The 14,439-nt window shown below is 40.5% G+C and overlaps 1 protein-coding gene across 1 annotated transcript in view; it reads right to left on the bottom strand.

Annotated features, from left to right (window-relative positions):
- The window catches only part of HGD (homogentisate 1,2-dioxygenase), a 45,048-nt gene that overhangs the window by 18,699 nt on the left and 11,910 nt on the right, over positions 1 to 14,439 (bottom strand). The window contains exon 5 of the mRNA XM_059922144.1: positions 1,351 to 1,410. Within this exon, the coding sequence (XP_059778127.1) occupies positions 1,351 to 1,410 (60 nt within the window). The remainder of the gene's footprint in view (positions 1 to 1,350; positions 1,411 to 14,439) is intronic.

Here is a 14,439-nt window from a genome sequence, read left to right as displayed (position 1 = left end):
TAATGCCCCTCAAATATACGTTACCATGTGGGTAGCCCTCTGCTTATGAATAGGGTCAGCCCTAACCTTTCTAGAACAGGGTAGAGGAAAGTATTCTGACCAACTGTAATCCTCTCTGCTAATAACCCACAGTCCCAAAGACTTTAACACATGGGCCTTCCCAAAAGGAGGGAGCTCTGTTCCTCCAGATAGCTATAATTCATCCAGGGTGAGGGATTTCTTTTTATATTTTAACTCAATTTGCAAGTTTGGGGCCTATTTAGATGAGCCCACACAGGGCTTGGAGCACTTAATACGATAAAGAATTCAACATGGAACAAACAATTTGGCCTAAGGCTGGGCACCTGGACTCTCCTTAAGTAAGCTATGAGCTGAGGTTGGTGTACAGAACCCTCCACTGGCTTCTTTGAGCCCCACCTCCTTGTAGTTCCCAGCCTCTCCCCTATATATGCTTTGTTCTGAGCACAGGTGTTCCAATACTCCCAGCACCTATAACTACCAAGCAGAACTTCTAATCAGCATTGTGCTAACTAGAGTTGCCACCCTGAGTCGATGCTATTCTAGCCCAGGGATCCATTTTGGGGAGTTCATGAAATTGGATGGGGAAAAAAAGTATATATGTATTTCACTAATCTCTGACTTAAATTTATCATTTCCTTCAATTGACGTGAATGTAAGCAACAAACCACAGCAGTTGTAGAAGTGCCTGTAACCTTGTACTAATAGAAACCATAGATGCTTTCATATCACATTATAGTTGTTACAGATATCCCAAAATATCATTTATGCTCATACTTTTAATAACCATAGTTATTAGATCTTTTCATAGATCTTGTGATTTAGTGCATTAAGAAGGTAGCATATATATTACTATAAACCAAACCAAATTTGCTATTTTAATATTTTTATCGCTGTATTTCAATATAATTGGCTTCTTCGTAATTTTATGTAATTTATTTTATGCATTTAAAAACACAGGCTTAAAAAAAATAATAAATAAATAAAATAAAAACACTGGCTTCCAGACTTTCAAAGGAGTCCATGGAACAAAAAGGCTCAGAACCCGTGTTCTAGCCAGGAACAAAGAAACGTGAAGTAGGTAAATGCCCAATTTCCATTGGCTGTTTGGAGATGTTGTAAATAGCTCACAAGCGCCCTTTGGTGTCAGTGGCCATATAGTGCCTGTACGTAAGACATCCCTCTGCCAGCCCCAAAAGCAGAGGCAGGTGGTGCTAGGTCTGCTGCCTGCCTCCAGGGCTGTTTCTGCTGGGCACCCAGCCTGCAAATGGCTGGATCACTCACCGCAGAAGAGAAGAGAGTGGTGGGCAGGTGTGGATAGTATTGACTTACACTCACGAAGTCCACTTTCTTCTGAGAGGCTTTTGGAATCTCAAATGGTTTCCATCTCAGCTGGAAAAAAAAATACACACACAGAAAAATTATTTCACAAGGGGAAACCATAGACTTTCTCAATAAATAGCATGAAGAAGGACAGCTGCTCACTCTGTGAGGCTCTGACTACTTGTGATTTTGTTATTTTCAATTTAATAATTATCCATCATTTCCTTAAAGGGGCTCAGTTGGGTTCTGTGTGTGTATGCAGGGTGTATGTTTGTGTTGTGTGTGAATGTTTAACCTATATGTATATATATTGTCTTCATTCCTTAGCATTTTAAATTACAAAAATAAAAAAATCATTGCTTCCTATTTCAGAAGCTATTTCTTTTAACATTTTGCTCTGGCACATCAGTGAGTTTTGACTGATGCTGCTTTTTATGCTATTTATAATCAGCTCCCTCTCCTGGTGTGCCAGCCTCTCTGTGTGGGCTCCTGACACTGCAGGGGAAGGCTCTACTTCTTACTTCTAGCCCTTGGAGTTTTGAATTATTTCTTTAAGAGAAAGAAAAAGCACCCAGCTGAGATTGGATTTGGTAAATGCAGTACCAGGTTCAGTTTCTTCACCAAACCCCGTGTTTGTCCCCAGGCTTCCTGCCGGTTCAGTTTAAATCACAACAATCTTTAATTTAATAATGAAATGATCTAAGCAAGTAGGAAATAAAATCAGCAGGTCTGAGCCCTACTAGACGTGTCAGCCCAGCACTTATTCATCAACTTGGCCGCGGGCCTGACCCAGGCAGTCTGGCAGCTGATAAACCCAGCAGCCTCAGGACATCTCATGGAGTGACCTGCACCCCAAGGGCTGGCTCCACTGGCTGCAGTGCCTGGTCAAGGCAGGCCAGGCAGGCCCTCCAGTGGGTCATGGGGCTCAGCTCATTCTGTAGTCCAGAGAGGCAGCTGGGTGGGAAAGGAAGCAGCACGTGGAAAAGGCAGCGCTGGCGTGATCCTGCCTCTCTGATGTACACAGTCAGGCAGCAGCCTTTATTTCTTAAAAGCAAAGCAGGATTATCACATTCTGGGACTACTTGAAAAGAATGTAAGATGTTGATTTGAAAAACATTGTTGAAATCATGCTTCAGAAAGAAGGAAAAGGTTTAGGACTAATTCCACTGAGGATGATATTTCCTGGGGCAGTGGGGGGAACCTGAGATCAAGGATCTAGGAAAGGGTTTCTCAACTCTGGCACTACTGACGTTTTGTGTCAGACAATTCTTGTTGCAGGGGCTGTCCTGTGCATTGCAGGATGTTTAGCAGCATCCCTGACCTCTACTCACTGGATGCTGGTAGCACTCCCTCAAGTTATAACAGCCAAAAACGTCTCCAGACATTGTCAGATGTCACCTGGGGGACAAATATTCCCTGGTCGAGCACCATTGACCTAGGAGGATATTCCCCCGACATCAGCCAGGGCCACAGCTAAGCGCTGCTGGCTTTTTGAAGGGGGTTTTGGTTTACCATGAACCATTACCTGCTGCTTCCCTGTTTACTAGCAGTGCAGAGTTTGTACACCCAGGAAGATTGTCTGGAAGATAATGCTACATAGAATCTTGGTTCTAAGAGGAGTCATCATTCTAGATTTCCCAATGGAAGGGATTTAAGTATCCGATCAGTGGTTACCTGGGCAACCTTTTAGATCTATCCAGAGATTCTAAACCCTAACAAGCCATGAGAATCACCCAGAGAGTCTCTGAGACCCGAAAACTAATTAAATCAGAATCTTAATTCTGATTGAGAAGGTAGGGCCCAGGCATCAGTATTTTATAAAAGCTCTGTCTTATAAAAAAACTTTAATGTGCAGCTATGGTCTAAGAATCAGCACACCCAACCCAGAGAGCCTGTGATTTTTGTATTGCTGTTCATGTTCATGTTCAGAAAAGTCCACTTAGTCAACCAACCAATCAGTCAATCAACTAAATTGTTGTATCTAGGGCCAGTTACCAAATAGCAAGGATGTTTAAATAATACAAGTCTAAGGTTTGCAAACCTAAGGGAAAAAGAAGAGCAAGAAAAGAGAGAGAAGAAAGAAAAAAAGAGAAATAAACAAAAGGGAGCAAGTAAGCAAGAGAGAATCCCAGTAATAGGAAAGCACTACCTGGTTTGTTGCACCGAGACTGAAACTGAGCAGGACCCTGCAGGGTCCTCCCAGGTGTCCCCTGTTTCTTGTTTGTAGAAAAAAAAAAAAAAAAGGCTTTAGTTTGCTAGGCCTTCTCTGAGCTCCAAAGAGCAGGCTCAAGAAGAGAGAGTCACAGGACTCCTGGTTCCTCCTCAAGGGATATACATGTCTGTATCTGATGCATATCTTTGAGTTGTTCTGCAGAAATTAAGACCCCTACCCAGTGGAAGATGGTGACTATATGCTGACAACAAGCACTTAGACCCCAGACTGGTTGGAACCAGAAGGTTGAGATTCCAGAGACACCACTGTGTTACCTCACCACCAACCAATCAGAAGAAAGTCACACCCCCTGCAGTCCTCACCCCAAATTTTGCCTTTAAAAACTCTTCCCCAGAAATCATCATGGAGTTTGGCCCTTTTGAGCATGAGCCACCTTTTCTCCTTGTTTGGCCCTTGCAATAAATCTTTCTCTGCTCCAAACTCTGACATCTCATTTTGTTTAGCCTCACTGTGCATCAGGTACATGAACTTGGGTTTGACAGCAAGACAGCACCTTTGTAGATCTTCCTGAAACTAAAAATACCTGTTGTGGGCAGAAATAAAGTCCTGGCCCCTAGAGAAGAGGTTGGTACATTTTGAGTAGGAAAGACTGAACCAGAGAGGACAATGGGTTGGTTTGGTTAGGTTTTTGCTGGTCAGTTTTTCAAAGTCTTCTGTAGCACATCAGTCATGAAGAGAGAGAGCCTGGAGTGGAAGGTGGAAGGGCACCTACATGATGATGTAGGTAACATGCCTTCAATAGAGCCCACATCCTGGATGAGGCGGTGGTCTTGAAGAACCTTCTCTAATGCAAAAGGTGATGCCCTTCAGATGATGGAGATGGTATAGGGAAAGGAGTAATTTATCTGCTGAGTCTGAGGGCAGAGGATTGTGCAGGACCTATACTCAGCATATCATGAACAATAATAAAGACCCCAAGGTAGTTCTGATAAACCCATTACCCACAAGCAGAAGCCAGCTTTGAGTCTTCAGGTAAGAGATTTGGGTCAAGAGTTTTGGTGCAATATCATGTTGAATGCAGGGAGGGAAATTTGAGGAGAGGATGAACAGGAAGAGGCTATGGAGTGGAGAGTGGAAACATCTCCTGCTAAAGCCAAATGTTCAGACTAACTGCATGCTATGGAGCAGTAACCCTCTGATCCAAGGCCAGCCCAAGGGGACTGTGCACTGGGCTGAGCCAGTAGACCTGGGTTCTGCTGCTGCCTCTGTTCCTATTTACTCTGTGACTTCTGGCAAGTCACTGGATGCTTATTAACTGATTTAATTCTATAACTTTTTAACAGTTAATTTTGTTTATATTATATATTATTGCTAAAGAAACCCCCACACAGAATTCAATTATTAACATTTCAAAAACAATGAAATCAATGGAAGTACCCAATACAACATCTTGACTATAGTGGATATTAATATATTTGTATTGAATGATTGAATGAATGAACAAATATAAGATACTGAGAACATTGCTAATATCTCAAAGAACAAGACTAAAGCAAATTTGTGAGACTTTTGGAAGTCAAAATGACATTCAGGCAATAGCTAGTAAATTGACAAATGTTTCTAAAAGTCCTGAGATTGTTTCTAAAATATAAGTCAGTTCTTTATACATGTGAAAACCCCTCAGTTCTTCCATATCCTTTCTGATTTTCTGTCCACTTGTTCTATCAACTGTTGAGAGAGAGGTGTTGATGTTTCCAACTATAATTGTGGATTAACTCTGTTTCTCCTTTCAGTTCTATCATTGCTTCACATATTTTGCAGCTGTGGTCTGCAAATTCTATTGGAAAATAAACTCTTACTAGAAGTGAGATGGTCAAAAATAATTTGGAAAGCATCTTCAACAGAGACTAAAGTTAGAATTAAAAATTATTTAAGGTTACCAAAGGAGTAGGAGAATCAGTGGCAATATTTAATGATCAGGATTTGAAATTCATACTCAAGGATGTAAATGAAACCAAAGAATTGGACTCAGTATTTCCAAAGTCAGAAGATTGCGAGGTGTACTGGATGATCTGAGTATCACCTTCAACACTATGTGAGATTCCCTCCAAAGCTGCCTTGGACTCAACTATATTGGATGAGTTGGATACTCTCAACAACATTGGTGGGCTAGAGGTAGACATATCATTAGAAGTTGATAACATCTATCCAAGATTTTGGAAGTAACTTGTAGATGCTTTTGTGATCATAATATGCAAACAGTCGTTAGCAGCAGCTATGGCTAGGAGAGGCCCAGGGTAATGCACTACAGTGAGTTTCAGCCCAGACTAGGGAAGATGGGACAGGGGGTTAAAATAAAACATTCGCTCATTAAATTCTTCAGCAAATCTAGAATTTGAGGAAAAAGGCAACATAATTTATGTGGAGAGAAATCAGGCTTTGAGCGACTCTTTGGCAGTCTTAGAGGTAATAGGTAAGAGCACAGGAAAGGAAGATTCAAATCACTGTAGTTTGTTTAGACTTTTAAAAGTCTTTCATGAGAAGACAAAAAAAGATGAGCCAGCATAGTATTTAGATGACATTTTTTCATGGATAGAAACCTGGATTCCTATTTGACCTTGCCCTTGAGGGTAAAGCTAAGGGTTTTATATCCATTATTCAGCACCCAGAGCATGAAACATAGTAGTCACTCCATAAATATTTGTTGGATGACATTTAATTCTCACAACAACCCTCTAAGGCTCCCATAATTATTATCTCTATTTTAGAGTGACAAGACAAATGGTTTAGAGCAGTTAAGTTTTCTTTACTAAGAACTGATACCAACAATTTCTCAGCCTCCCTTAGCAACCTAAACCCTGAGCTCTTTAATCTCAGCCTGTCTTGATCTGCTTTCTAAACCATTCATGATCTCCATGGCTCCTGAACCCAGGCTTTGCCTCCTTTTAATGGTCTTGTACTTGGTCTTCTAATCTGGGCCCTTATCTACTGCTCCTCTGGTGCTGAGTTGCCTTGGCCCAGTCTGACTCCTGGGACCCAAATCCTGCTAAGGTCCTTCAAAGTCAGCATTCTTGTCCAATCCCTATATATTAACTCATTCAAATGATTTATTGTACCACTCCATGTGCCAGGTTTTGTGCTAGGTACCAGAGGTGAACATGACAGTCTCTGCCCTCAGGGAACAAGAAGACCCTGCAAGTATGGGCAATTCATGATTGAAAAACAAGGAAATGGATAACTGGAAATGACTTTGGAAGAGAAATATAAGCAGGAATGTTCCCTCAGGAATAATTCCTGGTACAGGGCATATTTAACATTCTTACACAAGAGCAATAAGAGACACACACAGTAAAATAAGCTGGTTTGCATACAGCTTCAACATCTTTCCAAGCAGTGAAATGCAAGTTGATGGAGATGTACTTAAAAAGAGCCAGCAAACTGTCCAAAAGGGCTGAAAAGGGCAATGTGCACTGCGGTGTTGGCAAGTGCCAGTGAATGCATTTAGAGAAATGTGATCTAGTCTATTTATAGGATGATGGGATCTGAGTTATCAGGGAGTTACTTCAACAAATACTTGTGATTCTACCGTTTGGAAGAAGGCATGTGCTGGACACTGCAGGTTATATGAAAATGATGGAGACATAGATCCTACTCTCAAATACTCTGAGAAATATTGAAAGAGTTCAATGAAGAAGGTGGTATTTAAGATGAGTCTTAAATTATGGGTGGCATTTGGATGGGTGGATACTTGTGAGGGAAGAAGAGAAAATTCTAGGTAGATGAAAGAGAATAAAGCACCCAGGCAAGAAAATTTAGAGTATTGTCCTGGAATGGTGAAGGTTCCAGTGTGGCTGATGGGTAGAGGACATGGAAGAGAGGGAAGGGCTTGAAAGATACAATAAAATTCACCTGTCATGGGAGCCTGCACTTGATTGGCTGGGCAGTGGGAGGGAGAGGTAATGACAGGATTTAAATATTTTTGAATGATAATTTAGTAAGTTGAGTCTGGCAGCAATGTGAGGGATAGGGTGGGAAGACACATAGATCAGTTAGGAGGCCATTTTAACAGTCCTGGTAAGAGGAAAAGAGATCCAAACCAGGGGTGTGAAGAAAACGAAGGAGAATACAGATACCAGAGACATCTTGGGAGCAAATGCTACAGCAGTGTTTCTTAAAGTGTGGTCCAGAGCCAATCTGAATGGAAATCATCTACAGAGACTCCTGTGCATCATCCCAGACCTACTGAATTAGAATCTCTGGGTGGGGAGTCCGGGGAATCTACATTTTCAACAAGTCACCCCGGTAACTTTTATGTAGATGGGAATCACCATTCTATAGACATGGCACCTAATTCAATGTAAAGAGAGAAAGAAGTTTTCAAAGATGACTCTAAGGATTGGCTGAGTGGTGGAGGGGAGGGGTAATAGCAGGTTGAGTGTGAAAGAATGGTGTGTCATTAACAGACCTAGAGAAGCCATAGAGAGAGGAAAGTTTGGATGGGACTATGATGTCTTCAGTATGGATCCTGTTGAGTTGGGACACACACATGGCAATGTCCCCTGTGGGGTTTGAAGTTGGTGGGGAGATTTGTAAAACATATTGCAGAGAGGTAATAGTTAATGTCATGGGAACGAATGATGTTTGTTAGATTTTAAAAAGTAAAACATGGGAGATGTGGAAGATGGCGAGAGGGAGAAGAAGTGGATGCTAGAGTATAAATGAGGTTCTACAGTGAAGGCAGCCCCAGGATAGCTTCCAAACCCAAGTGGTGGGACTGACTTCCTGCAACATGGCCTACCAGGTTATACCAAGCTTTGGGCTGAAATTATGTTGGGTGAAGTTAGATATCTATAATTCTACCTGCAGAGATGTATACATGTGGGGATAGGTGGGAAGTGAAGTGGGCTAGAAAACCCCCCTGCTGCTCAAGGAATTCCTCCTCTTAGTTCACCAAAGCTGGGTATTTCTTATAAGCAGCAATTAACACTTCATCTCTAAAACAGAGTCCAATGAAAGTGGGACTCACTAACTGATAATCGGAAGGAAAGGGGAGGAGGCAAAGGGAGAATTGGGCTGAACTGTCTTCTCCCCAAAATTCGTATGTTGGAGTCCAAACCCCTAGTACCTCAGAATATAACTGTATTTGGAGATAGGGTCTTTACAGAAGCAATTAAGTTAAAATGAGGTCATTTGGGTGGGCTCTGATCAAAATGATGTGTCCTTGTAAGATGAGGAAATTTGAACACAGAGACGTAGAGAGGGAAGACGATGTGAAGACACAGGGGAAGATAGCCAACTACAAGCCAGTCGAGAGGCCTCAGAAGAAACCCAGCTGCTGACACCTTGATCTCAGACATCTTGCCTCCACAACTGTGAGAAAATAAATCTTTATTGTTTAAGCCACCCAGTCTGTGGTACTTTGTAAAGGCAGCCCTAGCAAACTAATACAGAAGGGAAGGGCTGATGGGGGTGAAAAGAAAGAGAAGAAAAAAAGAAGGTAAGAAAGACAAGAAGGAAGAGGAAGTGAGGAGCAGGAGAGAGTAAGTACTTCCCTCTCTCCCAGGAGGATGATGGAGACAGGGCAGGGGCAAGAGAGTCTAGTTCAGGACCTTGGAGATGGCCTGTTTTGCAGGTTTACACAATGTCACAGAACACAGGAAACGACACAGATCCAGGAAGAAAAGAGGATAATCTAAAAAAAAAAAAAAAAAAAAAATAGTTCTGATGAACCTAGGGGCAGGACAGGAATAAAGACACAGAGACAGAGAATGGACTTGAGGACAGGGGGAGGGGGAAGGGTAAGCTGGGATGAAGTGAGACAGTGGCATGGACATATATGTACTACCAAATGTAAAATAGATAGCATGGACATATATACACTACCAAATGTAAAATAGATAGCTAGTGGGAAGCAGCCACATAGCACAGGGAGATCAGCTCGGTGCTTTGTGTCCACCTAGAGGGGTGGGATAGGGAGGATGGGAGGGAGATGCAAGAGGGAGGAGATATGGGGATGTATGTATATGAATAGCTGATTCACTTTGTTACACAGCAGAAACTAACACACCATTGTAAAGCAATTATACTCCAATAAAGATGTTTAAAAAATAAAATAAAATAAAAAAATAAAAGAAAAGAGGGAAGTCAACTGTTCCAGGCTTTGGGACGTTGAGGAGAAAAGGATTGTATTTAGCCATGGATGATTTATAATAGTAAAACTGGAAACAATCTAAATATCTGACAATAGAGGAATTATGAAAAATCATCTACACTCAAAAAGTTTAAAAAGACATGGAAAAAGGCACAAAATATGATGTTTAAATAAATAAAAAAAACCAGAATGTAAAACTGTATTAGAGAATGACTGTACTTACAGCAAATATATATGTAACTACTTTTTAAAAAATTAAAGTATAGTTGATTTACAATGTTGTGTTAGTTTCTGGTGTACAGCAAAGTGATTCAGTTATACACGTATATGTATATATATTCTTTTTCATATTCTTTTCCATTATGGTTTATTACAGGATATTAAGTATAGTCCCCTGTGCTATACAGTAAGACCTTATTGATTATGTATTTTATATATAGTAGTTTGTATCTGCTAATCCCAAAGTCCCAACTTATCCCTCCTCCCCCTTTCCCCTTTGGTAACCATAAATTTGTTTTCTGTCTGTGAGTTTGTTTCTGTTTTATAAATAAATTCATTTTTATCATATTTTAGATTCCACATATAAGTAGTATGATAATCTCTACTTAGTGAAGTAAGTCAGATAGAGAAAGACAGACACAAACAGCATTAATATAAGAGTATGCACAGCCTCTTCTCCTTCCCTTCCCTGCTCCCTATGGAAAATTCTGCTTTGCTCATTCCCACTCCCTCAGTCCCTTGAACTCCAGTCTCACCATGTAGATCAATGTTGTGTGTGTGTGTCTGTGTGTGTGTATGTATGTGTGTGTGTCCTGGGAAAATGGGATGAGGACCTACACTCTGTCATTTTCTAGAGGCAGAAGGTAGGGGCAGGCAGAGGCAAGCCATGAACAAGTGGTCCAGGCCTGAGGAGCTTGGGGAAGACAAGAGGTGTGAGAGGGTTGGAGTCTAGGAAAAATTGGGGGAAGGGGATTTTGAAAAGTGTTGCTGTGGGTCATAGCCTGGATGCTCCTTAAGGTTTTCAGGAGAAGCACATGAAGATTGGGATTATTTTCAATTACTTTTGGTCTCTGGCTACATGAGACCCCAGACCTTATTTATTTACATATATATGCAAAGAAAAAGACTGGAAAGAAAGAAACCAAAACACTAGAAGTGGTTAACTCTGCATTGGTGGGATTATTAGGCATTGACACTTTTATGTAAGTTTTGAATAAAAACATGTATTAATGGTAAGGGGTGCATTATTGTTGTTTAAAGAAGGTATACATACTTTCAGTAGAGTGATCTGGGCAGGTTGAATTGCAAAGGGTTAGGAGTGAATAGGGGTGATAAACTGGGCTTAGATTACTTTCTCAAGAAGTTGCTATGAATAAGAGAGACTTGGGCAAAAGCTTAAAGAGGTGGGAAATCCAAGACATTTTTGGAGGGAGGGGGCTTTTAGGATAGTGAGATCTAAAGAGTTTGACAAATAAGGCATCAAACACCGACTAAGGATGTATTGTTTTGAAACATTTTTGATAATTTGTATGTCCTGGAGGCAGAGGGAATTTTATGATATAATCTTTAATTAGCTTTGAGGTGTTTCTCACTTGGTCCAAATGATATTGATTGAGAACTAAAAGGTAATTTCCTCAGCTGAGGCTTAACTGGGTCAAGAGTCTGACTTTCCAACAATTAAGACATTAGGGCTGTAGTGATAACAAAGATAAACTTTAAAGGACTCTGACATTTAAAAGAGGAAATCTGATTCAGGAATGCTAACTGAAATCTGTAAACTTACAGTTAAATTATATGTAGATTTGTTTGTTAAATTCTGGGATTCCAGAAGTTAGAGGAAGGTGCATGATGAACAAAATTAGGTATATTTCTTATGTGAGATATTAATGGATTGAACTTGTTATGTCCACAGCTGAATCTAAATACACTCAAAAACAGTTTGCATTAATTCTTAGATGATTAATTAAATATACCCTAAAAGAAAATGAAGGTTTGGGGGCATAGTTTCCAATATTCCTGGGAGGGTATCAAAGATGACGGTGATGGTAGCATATCCCATAATGCTCCCTTGGAGGAAATATTAAGTAATTCTCATGTTCTCAAATTCCCAGAGATGACTAATGTGGGAGTTGGTGAAGCTGATGAAGCATTGGATTTGGTCTGTGACAGGTGAAAACATACCTACTCTACAGGTTTCAGCTGAGAAGAACTGTCAGATGTGTATCTAAATATAATTTTCTCAGACTTTTTCTTTGAGTATGGAGTACATATTTGGAAGAGGTTACAAGGAGATGGGGGGAAAGTGATGAATGCAGATTGCTGTGGTTAATTAATGAAGCATAAAATTAGAAAGAGATATTAAATTGTCAAGAAGGTGTAAATGGAAAGACAAAAGGATAGATTTTGCAAGAACAGCCAGGGTGTGTATCAGGACAAGGGAAGCAGGATGGCAGGTGTAGGTTACAGAGCGGGAGGAGGATAAACCTCTACCTTGATGGAGCTGGTGTCCAAAGAGGCACGATAGAGTTCTGGGGCACATCTGTCCCAACATGTGTGAGCACAACATTGAAAATGAGCAGGGGAAATACTGCAGAAGAAATACATTTGGTGGCCACTATGTAGAAAGCACCTGAAAGATTCAAAACCGGAGGAAGGTAACAAGTTCAAGGAAAAATGCAAAGCAAGGAAATGGGGAAGGGGAGAAGGAAACAAATATGTATTGAGGTTCTGCTAGAAAGCAAGCAGAAACTTCTGATGCAGCTATTTTGATGCCTTTACATTAACTCAGGCTTTTAAATGCAGTTTCCTCAAACTTCTCTCTCTAAATATATGTTAACTACTTATGAAATAATGAATTAACATGCACAACTGATGTACTTGACTCTCACATATGGGGTGAGATTTCCATTTTCTACTTTGTTAATTTCTATATCATTTAAGTTTTTATAAGTATACATTACCTTTATAATAAGACAAAACCAGAAAAATTCTATCAGAATGAGGTTAGCTTCCATGGATAAGCCACTTGTACCCCCAAATTATCATTGTGAAGTGTTGTATTCATGTTTAAAAAAATGTATTGATAGTAGCCATAGCAATAATAATATTATATAATAAAAGGATATTACTGAGCATATTACATATTACACATCACACTCACATTTTCCTTAAAGGTTAGGTTTAAAACCTCACCTCCCCACCCCAAACAAAATGATATAGGTGTGGCTCCACTGTTGCCCACACAACCACGCACAAATCTATGATGATGTATAAAGAGACTTAGATAACTGTGTGGGTGATATGAGCAGGCAGAGGCATTGGAACTCCCCTCTCCACCCTATACACCACTGGTCGATAGTTACCTTAAGGGCTCCACAATTTGAATTCCCAAACATCTGCCTTCAGATTTTGTCTATAATCTCTCTTTTAGTCAATGCTCAATTGTTCTCAAATTTAGTTCAATGGTTCTCAAATTTAGTGTGCATACGAATTACCATACAAAGTAGCACACACAAAGCCATGTATCCTATACTTTATGGGTGATTTAAGGGATTTTTCAGAGATAATTTTGTTTGTACTTAATTTTTGTCTTACTTGCTGACTTTACAGCCACACTGTTCCTTTGTATAATATGAGATTTGGCTCTACTTGAGAGAACTGTCAGAAACTTAATTGGGGATTCTCTTTGCCTCCTGAAGAAAAGAATTAGAAAACTTACTGTGGTTCAAATAGCTTCTCAACCTTCCAAAGCTAGTATATAATAAATGCTTAATTTTTAGCCTGACCAAGAATCCTATAGAGGTATAGGCAACCATCCTTTATTATTTCTAATGAAAGGTGGAGTCCTATTATTAAGCAGTCAGGTCTATTTATTAATCTAAAACAAACAAGTATGACCATTGTAACTCTAAGAGAGAAACTGGAGAATCTGAGATGTAACCCATTGAGGAGTCAAGCAGATTCTCAAAGAATGAACAGCGACTTTGGATAGAATGATGTATGGCCTTTTGTGAGATGAGTGGGGAAGTAAATGGTTAAATGAGTGAGGTAAATGATTAAATGAGTGTGTCTGCCAGGTGGGTTCCTAACCCCAGAGTGTGGGAGAGAAGGATGTATGGGATTGGATTAGGATCCCAGGTGAGACTCAGACAGGTAAAGATGGGGTCCACAGGTTGGCTGTGCAAACTGTGTCCAGCACAGGGCCCTGATCTGCTGAAGCGGAAAGGGGCAGTGTCTCAGCAGGGGACTGTGCCTGCAGGGTTGGGGATTGGGCTGCCTTTTCCCATAGGCTCAAAGGCCATATATAGGCCAGTGGTAGACCGGGGAGGATGTCTGCTTCATGCACTAAACTTCACACAAGTTTAAGGGTCAGTTATTTAAACAGAATGTCTTGGCTTCAAAATGACTGTGAGGTGGATGATACTGTATGTTGCTAACTCACATATTTTTCCACTCTTAAGGCTTCTCTTCCTGTCCCTGTTGGAGAGGGGTGAGTAGCACTCAAGCAGTTACTTGGTTCTCTGAGATTTCCATAATTAGGGAAAAGACGGAGCAGGGCAGGAAACCAAAAGTGACTCTAAATTATTCTGTCTTGTTCTACAAAAAGTCTAAGCGTTTAAGGGAAAGGGATTAGCAGGTATACAGACCACACATCTTGGTAAACCAAGAGGAAATAAGATTTCCTTGGATTGTGGGAAGGAGTTGTGGAAGGGGAGGAGAGTGGACGGAAGGCGAGGGAGAGAGACTGATCAATTTGTGTGAACTTTGAATACAG

Source organism: Balaenoptera ricei, chromosome 4 (genome assembly GCF_028023285.1).
Source record: "Balaenoptera ricei isolate mBalRic1 chromosome 4, mBalRic1.hap2, whole genome shotgun sequence".
In the NCBI taxonomy this organism is placed as follows: Eukaryota; Metazoa; Chordata; class Mammalia; order Artiodactyla; family Balaenopteridae; genus Balaenoptera; species Balaenoptera ricei.
The sequence above is the reverse complement of the archived record's forward strand: the minus strand, read 5'-3'. Positions and strand labels throughout refer to the sequence as shown.